The 13233-nt window shown below is 43.1% G+C and overlaps 1 protein-coding gene across 1 annotated transcript in view; it reads left to right on the top strand.

The window, feature by feature from the left end:
- LOC126481602 (lachesin-like) overlaps positions 1 to 13233 on the top strand; it is a 760765-nt gene that overhangs the window by 520435 nt on the left and 227097 nt on the right. Inside the window, exons 3-4 of the mRNA XM_050105472.1 lie at positions 6704 to 6911; positions 12910 to 13071. Coding sequence (XP_049961429.1) covers positions 6704 to 6911; positions 12910 to 13071 — 370 coding nt within the window. The remainder of the gene's footprint in view (positions 1 to 6703; positions 6912 to 12909; positions 13072 to 13233) is intronic.

Here is a 13233-nt window from a genome sequence, read left to right as displayed (position 1 = left end):
CTGATTAAAGACCAGCTGCCTCTGAGAAGACGTGGCACTCTCCTGCGACCCCTGTCAGTTAGGATCTCTTCAGGAGCTGTGTCTTAGGAACAAAGCAATCAGTGCGCCCTTTTAAGGGAATGGCTAATATTTGTCCCGTGAACTTATTAATGTTAAGCGACGAGGCACATTCGGTAACTAATACATCAAATTTTTTTCTTCGGACAATTTCGGTTGAAAAACTTCAGAATTTGTTGTGGGACATGGTGGAATATTCCCGCTTCTGCTCTTATAATTTTCTGAAGTTCCGATAGGTGGCGGCGCTACTTGTAGTTTTCAAAATGGCGTCTGTATCAGAGGTGCGTTGAAAGCTGCCACTGAGTTCCTTTTGGCGGAAAACAAGAGCCTCGAATATATTCATAGGCGCTCCCAGAATGTCTACGGAAACCTAAAACTGAACAAAAGCACGGTGAGTCGTTGGGCGAGGCGTCTGCCATCATCGCAACAATGTTACGCAAACCTTTCCGATCTCTCAGGTGCCGGCCGGCCACACGCAGCTGTGACTCTTGAAATGTTGGAACGTGCGGACACTCTCATTCGAGGTGATCGACAAACATCAATCAAACATCTCGCTGCCCAACTGGACGTCTCTGTTGGTAGTGCTGACACTCTCGCCACCAGTTGGGGTACTCAAAGGTTTATAACCGCTGTGTTCCTCACCGCCTAACAGAAGACCGTAAACACCAACGAAGGACCATCTGTTCAAAATTGCTTGCTCGTTACGAGGCTGATAGTGACAGTATTTTGTTGAACGCCGTAACTTCGAAGCGGGAACAAAACGCAATCCATGGAGTGGAGTCACACTATTTCTCCTCCGAAGAAAAAGTTCAAAGCTGCACCCTCAGACGATAATGTCACGGCGACGTTCTTCTGGGACTCAGAACGGTCCTGTTTGATGTCTTCTCCCCCCCCCCCCCCCCCATGCTCATGGTGCAACGGTCAACTCTGAAGTGTACTGTCCTACCCTCAGGAAACTGAAGAAACGTTTTTAGCGAGTTCATCGCCACAAAAATGCAAAAATGCAAACGAACTTCTCTTCCTCCATTACATCGCCAGGGCTCACACAAGACTGCACATCGGAAAGGAGTTCGCAAAACTTCACTGGACTCCTCTTCCTCATCCACCCTACAGCCCGGATGTTTCACCTTCCGACTTTCATCTGTTTGGCCCGATGAAGGATGCACTCCACGGGAAGCAGTACGTGAATGATGGAGACGTTCTTGATGCAGCAAGAAGTTGGCTCGGACGTCGACTAGTAGAGTGGTACCATAGGGAATACAGGCCCTCCCACTAATGTGGCGCATGGCCGTTGCACTGAGTGACTAATACTTGTCCCGTGAGCTTATTGATGTTAAGTTACATACGATGAACATTCACGAGTTAATCATTCATTGTGTATCTTCTTCCACTGATCAGCGACTTGTTGTTATAACTGCAACAGCACATATAAATAAGCAATGGCATCACATTAGTCTGTTGGCTATAAGCGTAACCGTTACTAGAGGCACAATAAATTATTCTAGCTTTTCCACCCAGCAGAAAGGCGGAGTGAAACATAGTCTTACATGATTTTTGCTGCAACGGAGAAGATATTCGACTCTGGACATAAATTAGTGTTCAAACTGTAATTCAGGTTCCACTCTCTACAGCGTTGCAAGTTAAGATTTCCTAGACGCGTTGTACAAAGAGACGTTCTACATCAAGTCAGAATACATGTAAATCAGAAGCTGTTGATAAAATATTAACGATAATTTTTCGATCATCAAAATAGAGGTAACTAATCAAGGACCAGAAATTAACGCTGGATACTTTCAAAATTAATATATTGCAACAATTATGTGAATAACCTGTAAAAAGAAAAAATACTGCTGGTCTCCTAAAAGATGTTCACGCTTAGAGAAAAAATAGAAAAATGACCCTCTGGTGTGGCAAATGCTGCAGGTTTCGCCTGGTGGCGCGCAAGCTAAGACACTGGCTGGAAGGCCGGAACCCATACCTCCGTCAGACCGGCCCGATTTATGTTTTCCGGAGTTGCTGTAAATCACGTCAATAAAATGTCGCACTGTTTCCTTTAATATGGCCACCGGAGATTCATTCTCCGTCACTGAAGAAACAATGCTAGTTGTTGAACCTCTGAAAACATCGATACCAAAACCATGGAAAACTTTAAAAATACGAAATCGAAGGGTTGAAAAGAATGCGTTTTTATGTATACCAGTAGGAAATTTCATAAGAGCTACTTCGATTGGAATAACATGTTTCTCGACGTTTATTGAAGAGTCTAGTGGAGAAGTAATCTGTTCAAAAGCTTCTTTTTTTGTAAAAAAAACAATATTGGTTCTCCTGTACATCACTTACTAGTTAAAGTTGAAGCAGTGATTGAACAGAATAGAAATTACAATTGATACCATAACTTACCAGAGCCATTTCTTAGCTGTTGCTTTATGAAATCTTATGAGACTTAACTGCTAAGGTCCTCAGTCCTTAAGCTCACACACTACTTGACCTAAATTATCCTAAGGACAAATACACACACACACACACACACACACACACACACACACACACACACCCATGCCCGAGGGAGGACTCGAACCTCCGCCGGAACCAGCCGCACAGTCCATAACTGCAGTTGCTTTATGAAAAAAATTTGCTATGGAAAATATTGTCATACTTGTCTCCTGAATGATTTCTATATGAAGGACACATTCAAGCTGGTGCTTCTGAGTGAAGATACTGTATGTAGAACTTAAAACTGTACAACTAGTAACTCTAATATGGTAGCGCGTCACGACGCTACAATGCGTAATCACACTCGTACAGATTATGACTGAACACAGGTTCAGCGAAGGTATTGGTACAAAGAACTTAAGCCAACGTTACACTTTTATTTACAATGATAGGTACACGTGTCATAGATATTTCTAGTCTACATAGTAGCATGGGTAGAGGATATTTTTTAAAAAAAATATTTACAAGGGCTATTGAAAATGGTATAAGGCGGAAATTGTGCGATAGCACGGAAAATAAAATAAAAATTGACGTTTCAAGTGGCGTGACATTATCCAAAATATTCATACGAACAGTACACTAAGTTAGAAACAAATCATCAATGATAATTCAACTTACGTTTCTCACAATCATCTCTAATGATTGTTAACTTGTTTACAATTAATTCAGCTTGGTGATAAAAATATGCTGCATTTATAGTTGGTTCCCAAAAGTATGTTTAGTGACTTTTGGCTATTTCATTTGTTTTTCAAAGATACAGTACACTGACGTGACGATCAAACTTGACTAGTCTTCATTACTGAAGTTAGTCCATGGACTTAATATAACACATACACGCATGTGTCGGATGTTCAGTAGTGTGTGTTTCCACATACAGACTGACAATTATTGAACTATATGAAAAAAACATAAATTGGTTATAAACACAGCGTGCACACACTTTATTGAATATTTAAACGTCACTACACATATTCGGGTCTACACACATAAAAAAAAAAGTTTTGCATCACCTCAGCTCCAAAGTTCCCGAACCTGTACAGAAAATTGCAATAGAGATCAACGTAAGCCTCATTTCTGCCCTTTTTATTGCTCATGAAAACCACACATTGCATGTTTTACCACTATACAGCGAAACCTTCAGAGGTGGTGGTCCAGATTGCTGTACACACTGGTACCTCTAATACCTAGTAGCACGTCCTCTTGCATCGATGCGTGCCTGTATCCGTCGTGGCATACTACCCACAAGTTCGTCAAGGCACTGTTGGTCCAGATTGTCATACTCCTCAATGATGATTCGGCGTAGATCCCTCAGAGTGGTTGTTGGGTCATGTCGTCCATAAACAGCCCTTTTCCATCAATACCAGGCATGTTCGATAGGGTTCATGTCTGGAGAACTGCTTAGACTCAACTCGAGCTATGAGGTTATCCTGAAAGAAGTCATTCACAAGATGTGCACGATGGGGTCGCGAATTGTCGTCCATGAAGACAAATGCCTCGCCAATATGGTGCCGATATGGTTGTACAATCGGTCGGAGAATAGCATCCACGTATCGTACAGCCATTAAGGTGCCTTCCATGATTACCAGCGGCGTACATCGGCCCCACATAATGCCACCCCCAAAAGAGCAGGGAACCTCCATCTTGATACACGCGCTGAACAGTGTGTCTAAGGCGTTCAACCTGACCGGGTTGCCTCCATACACGTCTCCCACGATTGTCTGGTTGAAGGTACATGCGACACTCATCGGTGAAGTGAACGTGATGCCAATCCTGAGCGGCACATTCGGCATGTTGTTGGACCCATCTTTACCGCGCTGCATGGTGTCGTGGTTGCGAAGATGGACCTCGCCATGGACGTCGTGAGTGAAGTTGCGCATCATGCAACCTATAGCGCACACTTTAAGTCTTAACACGACTGCGGCTGCACGAAAAGCATTATTCGACATGGTGACGTTGCTGTCAGGGTTCCTCCGAGCCATAATACGTAGGTAGCCGTCATCCACTGCAGTAGTAGACCTTGGGCGGCGTGAGCGAGGCATGTCATCGACAGTTCCTGTCTCTCAGTATCTCCATGTCCGAACAAGATCGCTTTGTTTCACTCCGAGACGCCAGGACACTTCCTTGTTGGGAGCCCTTCCTGGCATAAAGTAACAATGTGGATGCGATCGAACCGCGGTATTGACCGTCTAGGCGTGGTTGAACTACAGACAACACGAGCCGTGTACCCCCTTCCTGGTGGAGTGACAGGAACTGATCTGCTGTCGGACCCCCTCCGTCTAATAGGCGTTGCTCATGCGTGATTTTTTACGTCTTTGGGCGGGTTTAGTGACATCTCTGAACAGTTCAAAATGATTCAAATGGCTCTGAGCACTATGGGACTTAACCGAGCGAGGTGGCGCAGTGGTTAGCACACTGGACTCGCATTCGGAAGGACGACGGTTCAATCCCGCGTCCGGCAATCCTGATTTAGGTTTTCCGTGATTTCCCTATATCACTTCAGGTAAATGCCGGGATGGTTCCTTTGAAAGGGCACGGCCGATTTCCTTCCCCATCCTTCCCTAACCCGAGCTTGTGCTCCGTCTCTAATGACCTAGTTGTCGACGGGACGTTAAACACTAATCTCCTCCTCCTCAGAATCAGTCAATACCTAGCTACCAGAACAATGTGCATAGTGGGACGTGTACTTCACCAGTAGTGAGGCTAACGTGAACTATTACAGAGGAGCTCGTACCACAACACTTGGGTTGTCTTAAGTTAATTCACTTTTTGTTCTTATGAATAAAGAACCCTGTTAATACACGCGTGCAGTTTGCGGTATAGAAGAGGATACCGGCCACCAAACAACATCCTCTCCTTGCTTCCCATGGTACAAGCATTCAGTGACAACGGAACGACACAAAACAACACCTGTCTATTTAACTGACAAACAGTTCGCCTCACTAATCTCCTCCTCCTCCTCCACTATGGGACTTAACAGCTGAGGTCATCAGTCCCCTAGAACTTAGAACAACTTAAACGTAACTAGCCTAAGGACATCACACACATCCATGCCCGAGGCAGGATTCGAATCTGCGACCGTAGCGATCGCGCGGTTCCAGACTGAAGCGCCTAGAACCACTCGGCCACTCCGACCGGCCTCTCAACAGTAAAAGGAACTGTAGCTGTAATGTAATATCCACGGTCTACGTTTATCCTCAGGAGCTCTGGGAACCGGGCTGATGCAAAACTTTTTCGATGTGTGTACTTTGAGTCTATGGCACTCGCGTCCACAGTTCGTCAATGCAGTTTTGGAAACATATGTAAATGGATTTGATTTGTATGCTGAAAGGAAGACGTTGTCACAATCTTGAGAGACGACCTACCGGTTATGAATCCTGAGAGTGGCAAAGATCGATCCTTAGCTACACATCCCACGATTTCAACGCCGTACATGACTAACTTCTGTCCCTTCTTTCGTCCTCGTACAACACAAACGTGACACCACACTGTATAGTGTGCTACAAAAAACTTTTCTTCTCGTTTTGACTGGCGCCGGCCTTGCCGCAGTGGATACACCGGTTGCCGCGAGATCATCGAAGTTAAGCGCTGCGGGGCGTGGTCGGCACTTGGATGGGTAACCATCCTGGCCGCCATGCGATGTTACCATTTTTCGGGGTGCACTCAGCCTCGTGATGCCAATTGAGAAGCTACTCGACCGAATAGTAGGGGCTTCAGTCAAGAATACCATCTTACGACCGGGAGAGCGGTGTGCTGACCCACACCCCTCCGCATCCTCCACCGAGAATGACACAGCAGTCGGATGGTCCCGGTAGGCCACTCGTGGCCTGAAGACGGAGTGAGTTCTCGTTTTGACTAGTGCGATATCTTGTAGCAATACATGAAACTATTTTTAAACATTTTGTACACGCATGCGTCGCAGTCACGTTCACTCAACAGGTAAAATTAATAAACGATTCTTACAAGCCGTGAAGGAAAGTGGCGTTGTCTATGTAGTAAGAGAAAGCTCTCCAATTAGGCGGCAGTGATCTGTCAGCCGACACTGCCATTCGATTACCTATTTTTTATTTGTAATAATGGAAAATATTTAACTTAGCAAACTCTTCAAGCTAGCGGTGAGTCGTGATGAATGGCAATGTGTTTGCTTGTACTGCAGGTGGCGTGGATCCACATGGATCGGCAGATGATCCTGACGATCCACCGGCACGTGATCGCGCGCGTGCCGCGCTTCAGCGTGTCGCACGACAACCAGAAGACGTGGCTGCTGCACGTGAGCGACGCGCAGCAGGAGGACCGCGGCTCCTACATGTGCCAGGTCAACACCAACCCCATGATCAGCCAGGTCGGCTTCCTCGAGGTCGTAGGTAAGCAGCGGCAGCCCGCGAGGGCCCTCATACTCATGAGCGCGCCTTGCAAGCTAGGCGCATTTCTCGTGTGGGCTCACTGTCGTCAGACTATTTTAAACAATGACCACCGTTTGTAGCGTGCAGTAGTTGGACGAGGTGAAAGAGAATCATGTAGGCGCTGACTGAACTGCGTATCTAAGGTCACATTTCCTACGGTACATCTCGTAGCAGCAACAAGACGATTCAGACAGCCAGCATGGCTGTTCCACAGCTGTTCAGAGAGACTTAAGCCTACTGAATTTGAAGTGCAATCAAACTAAAGTCTTGATAGCGCTCTCCCAGCTATTTGTGGACGCTTTTAACACTATGTAAATGCCGCTATTGCGAAGTACCTCCAAGGTAAACATTATCCACAGGTGAATGAGATATCTTGCGGCGGCGCGGTTCTTTCCGTCCCTTTTACGACGGACCTGCACCTACCTGTGAACATTGTCTCAGCAGATCATCAGTAGGAAAGCCGAGCGAAACCTACTGTACTTCGACGTGAACCAGGGTGCAATTAAAGTCACTAATCTACGTTTCGGGAGAAAGTTTTCACACGAAATGAAAGATTGGTAATTTTGTCCTCAATTAATATATTTTGAAACTTAGGTGAACAAGTATCACTGCCAAGCCCTTGCTAGTCTTAACACAGTCACTTACAATCCCTTTCACTCATGTTAGCAAGTTTATGGTGTTGCATTTTCCGAAAACGTAATAGCTACAAAAATACGTATTGTTTTTGGTTGAGAATGCTCCCCAAATATTAAGTCTGCCGGTACCAAATGCAGTCACAGTTTTTAGCCACCGACCAGCGCAATACGCCACGCGGAATATATGTCTTTTCTCGTCACAAAATTCACTTAAAAGTTCCGAAATTTCTACACGCCCATCAGAATAATTATGCCGTCACTTCACCACACTTTTGATGTATGAAGCACTGCTAGATCGGGCAATTTACCGTTTCCATCGGAACTACTACTACACACGTCCGAACTGTTTCATGGCTTGGCTTCTACTCCTCTCTATAATACTCTAAGTCTTCTCTACCAGCAGAGAAAGGCGCGCGAAGAATATTGCTTTACCATTGGTCAGTTTACTCAACAGCCAATAGCAAAACCAACACTCTCCCGCGTCAATCCGCGCTTTTCATCAATAACCAATCGCAAAATAGTGAACCTAACGACTGCACTTTTTACCGACGTAATTATCTAATATGCTGAAGTTTTGCTCATGCATAAAGTTATTTATTATTGTTATTTATACCTGAATTAACTTTCCCTTCACCATAAACTAACTTTACAAATCTATTCTACAAAAATCCCCTTTGTCCATATCCACACTTCTTCGAAATGTTCCCACACTAAATCCTACTACATAACTCGTTAAACAATTATCTTCATACTAACCTTAAAACACACTCATGCATCACTCATACTGCTAAAACACATTTATAACATTTTACATACACAAAAGACATAATAACACTTCATAAAAATAAATACTAGAACAGTTTATGAAAAAAATTCTATTACTCTGGTGCACTCTAGTGGGCACTATCGATACGAAATGAGTCCCCTATCCAATATTGTCCTCTATCGGCTGATACATAAACTACGTGCGCGTCCAGTCTCGCGTCACCATCTGTCACTATCCAGCTCTGAGACACATCTCCCACTTAACCGCCTCCAAGGCAGAATCGGTATACGGCGCTACGCCTCACTCTGAAGATGGACTCATAAACGTGAAAGAACTGCAGTGAGGTGAATTAACTCTCCATGTCACAAAATTGCTTTAAAATGACATATGAACCAACATTGATTTTTTGCTAATAGTAATTACCAAGTTCAAATCCCACGAGTCATAGGCGATAAATGGTGAACAAACTGTACACGGCAAGCGTTATATAAAGATAGCAAACTGAATACCAAAATTCGGTAATAATTGTTAACATGCTCCGTGATTGTATCTAAAATAAATAAACAAAAGTTTATCATACGTCAGTCGCTTTTCTCCATCGAAAAAACGTGTGCCTTTCAAGAAAGGTAAACTGTCTATTGTGGGAGGTTGTAGCGGAGAGCCGATTCTCAATCTCGTTGCCCACACTTAGTTCACAGAAACTCCAGTTCTAATTGGTAAATATACAGCTACTTATAGATAGTGTATTGGTAACATGTTAACAAATTCAGTTAGCTGATTGTAAAATCCAAAGTAGGGAAAAACTAAAGATTGTTCTAATATATAGCACCAGGAAATTTCTAAATCACTACTGCTTTATTGCCTAGGCAACGTGGTACGTACTTAGCAAATCCTCTTACTCGAAAGACGCTAACGCTATGTACGCTTCTCCTTACATGGGGTCGTCAAAAACAGTCTGAGAAGTTTGTAAGCGTTTTGTAGAATAGGTGGGCTGAGAAATAACTGTGAAGAAACAAATTCGAGACGTTTCGTCGTTTCCAGGTTAATTAGCACTGAGCTTAGGCAACCACTTTGTGTGTGAAAATTCATGTAATCCCCCCACCCCCAGATACTATTGTTGTCAGTTGTTCTCATAGCGTAGGTGACAGCACATGGGACTGCTCAGACTTTTACTTGGGTTCGCTCCTTTCTATCGCCCCATGCCCAGTTTCTGGGTCGCTATTTTGTTTGTTTTTAGGAAACCAAACGAGGAACACGTTTGGCGACATCATCTCTGGCGGCACGCATGAATTTGCTCCCGCAACGGCCTGATTGACTAACTTTGATGCTAATTAACACGGAAACGGCGCAACGTCTCGAATTTCTTTCTTAACAACTATTTCTCAGCACAATATACCCTACAACACCCTTACAAGCTTTTCAGAGTGTTTCTGACCACCCTGTATAGAAAAAAAACGGCTATCCACTTTACAGTTAATCGATAACCACCAAAACTCTCCACAAAGTACAAACATATTTCTTAAAATAAAGCTCATAAGATTCACAGTTTCGACTTCAGAAGTGCGCTGTAAAAAAGTGCGATTGATACAATTGGTGTGATTTTACGTCCGCATTTGCAAAAAATTATTGCTGAATAAAGAAATTCCAATATTAAATTATTAGCAATAATTAATAGCGCACTCTTAATGTATGGACATGATTTCGTATTATCTTCTTAGCCACTGTAATTCAGAATAATCAGATCAACAGTTTCTCATTCTGTTTTTCCGAACCTACCATTTTTTTAAATTAATACTAAAACATGTATTTTTCCTAAATGTATTACATATTCATAGCGTATGTGAAAATCAATCACATGATGTCTTTTTATGTTCTCATTACTTTTGCTGATCACAGTTACACTTTATAATTAGGTACTGCCAGCTTTAGTCTCTTTTGACTAACAATTTGGGATTAGAGAAGTTATGGGCAAATCATCCTACGCATCTATGGAGGCCTTTCGTTAGACACTGTGTTAACCTCTATCATTTCTAATTACTGTGATTAATTAGATGTACGGTAACTTATTAATTAGGAGATACAGAAACTAAATATACTCATTAATATTTTCTCTGTTTAATTGCCTTACATTTGACAGCTCTGATTACATTGTAATTTTCATTATTTATACGCCTTTTTCGATTTTTCGCTCGAATGGTGACCTCTTTGTGCCAGGATAGTAGGCAGTCCTACATCACGTCCTCACTGGTTGAAACCCTGCTAGAAATATTATAATTATGTGGAGCGGCACTGCGTCATTTGCACCTCTTGGTAGTTAGCAGCTCATCCGTGGCCAAAATCCAGCCAGCAAACTGGCTTCGGGTCTTACCAGGCGGTAGACTTCCTAATCTGCCCGTGAATTACGAGCGCTGTCCCATTTCTAGAGTGTTCTAGAGTTACTTTACTTCATTGATTACTTGGCCAATGTTCAATGCCTGCTACCTTCTATTAGCTTCCATTTCTTCACTGCACGTACACCTCTTACTGTTGCACATGACGTCTTAAACTGGTACCAAATCTCATGAATGAAATTAATTATTTGGTCAGTACCATCAATCATGCATCTCTTACCTGTAGTTCTCTCCTCATACGTCCCTTTCGACCGCTGAAACTAGTCAACACTTCTTCTGCAATAAGGTCATTGCCCTCTTAAGTAACTTACGTTTTAGGGAGACGAGTGGACATTAACTGGAAGACGGAAACTCACGTTTTACTGAGTGTATGCAAACAAGGAAAAATTTCCAACAGAGTACGATGTATTTGTCACATGAAAACTTCAGAGCAACAGATTCATGACATAAGAAGCTGTTGCAACGAAGTGTACGAAGAATATCAACGCAGTCAGAAATTGAGTGTTGTCTACATAAGGAACGGCACAAATTTTCTGCGTAAGAAGCGGCTCAGACTTTTCTCAAGAGTTACAATACTTCGTGATACTCAGCTTTTACTGTCTAATTCTTTAAAATTCTCATACCTGTCTTTCCGATGATTTACTTTCATATATCTTACTATACTTACGGTAACAGATATCGGATACGGAAATGTCCCTTTTCTTCATACACTTAAGTTTTTGCGTTGCCACAATAAATATTTTCCTTTATTCTAAATAGCTGTTGAATTCCTTCTTCTATACAGATGAATACTTCTGTCCGTTAAATACGTCCATATTTTGACCACTTCCATCTTTTATTTTTCTCTCGAACATCTATTTCTCCAAAAGTGTACTTCAGCTCCTTGAGAATTGCGCCCTTGACACCACCACATGTCTTTCCCAGATCTAGAGCCCAGTTTGTGTCATCTCTGTTCCTTCTGTTTTCATTCCTCGTTTGTTTCATTTGAATTTACCCTCATGTTCCTTAAGATATCGAATTTCTTCAATCCATGTGCACTATGTTCTTTTTTATTTTAATTTAAAGTAATTTATGATGGAGCCCTCAGATGCTGGATTCTACTATATTATTATTATTATTATTATTATTAGTACTACTGGTAATTCCCCCTTTAGGAGAGCGCCAAAGCACAATCAATATTTTGTCTTTCTTCTTTCTTCCCAAAAACCTCTCATATATTCACCCTGTTTCTTCTTTCTCTCTTCTGCCCAGTTCTTTCCCGTTTTTTGTTGTTTGAACGTTTGCGGCCGCTCGGAGTTGAAGCGTCATGTCACGGACTGGTGTGTTGCTCTTAACATAAGTTAGTGTAAGTCTAGGGACCGATGACCTAAGTACTTTGGTCCCTTACTAATTCACACACACACACATTTTTTGAACGTTTGCCCCAGTTTCTGTTTCTTGCTTCTTTCTGTATTTTTTCTGTCTCTTGTATTTTCTGTGGAGACATTTAGCTTCTTGAGATCAGTCATGGTTTTCTTTATTATCCAGTTGGTTTTCAGTGGATTAGTCGCCACTGTAGCAAGTGACTTCATGGTCAGTCTGTAGTCGTTCATCCTATGTATGTGTCCGTAAAACTTTGCTCTTTTCTTTGTTGGTATTGTTTGCGCCGGCCGAAGTGGCCGTGCGGTTAAAGGCGCTGCAGTCTGGAACCGCAAGACCGCTACGGTCGCAGGTTCGAATCCTGCCTCGGGCATGGATGTTTGTGATGTCCTTAGGTTAGTCAGGTTTAACTAGTTCTAAGTTCTAGGGGACTAATGACCTAAGCAGTTGAGTCCCATAGTGCTCAGAGCCATTTGAACCATTTTTTGGTATTGTTTGCAATCCTCTCTTCCCGTTCGTGTAGTTCTTTTATCAATCTCTTTATACATATCCCCTATTTCTGAACTGTCCCGTAAGTCTTCCTCAGTATTTTCATCTCTAGTTTTTCTATCTCCCCGATTTTTGTTCTTTCCTTGTCTCCTACTACATACTTGTTTCATTCTAATTTTATACTCTCAGTCACTTTTTGATAGTTGTAAAGGCTTCAGAATGAACCAAGACAAAATTCTCTCTAAACAGAATGCTTCCGAAAATATTACACACTGCGTGCAATCACGAACGTAAGAGACAGCTGAGCCGTTCTTCCACAGTGCCACCTACCATCGTTGACGAAGAGTCCACGCTGTCGACGGTGGCGGTCCGCGAGCACCAGAACCTGACGCTCACCTGCAGGGCGGAGGGCTTCCCCACGCCCAAGATCATGTGGCGCCGCGAAGACGGCCTGCCCATCACCATAGACCGCCGCAAGAAGGGTGAGTTCTGGCATTCGCTGCCTGATTCCACAGCCTCCCTGTGCCAAAGATCTCATACCACCGATGGCTGGGCCTGCGGATCAAAGTAGACTGCCACACGAAAGGCAAGTAGTAACACTTACCTCTGACGCAGACAGCTTCCACAATTTCATCATTATGCCA

Source organism: Schistocerca serialis, chromosome 1, assembly GCF_023864345.2.
Source record: "Schistocerca serialis cubense isolate TAMUIC-IGC-003099 chromosome 1, iqSchSeri2.2, whole genome shotgun sequence".
NCBI lineage: Eukaryota > Metazoa > Arthropoda > Insecta > Orthoptera > Acrididae > Schistocerca > Schistocerca serialis.
This window is presented reverse-complemented; position numbering and strand designations above follow the sequence as displayed.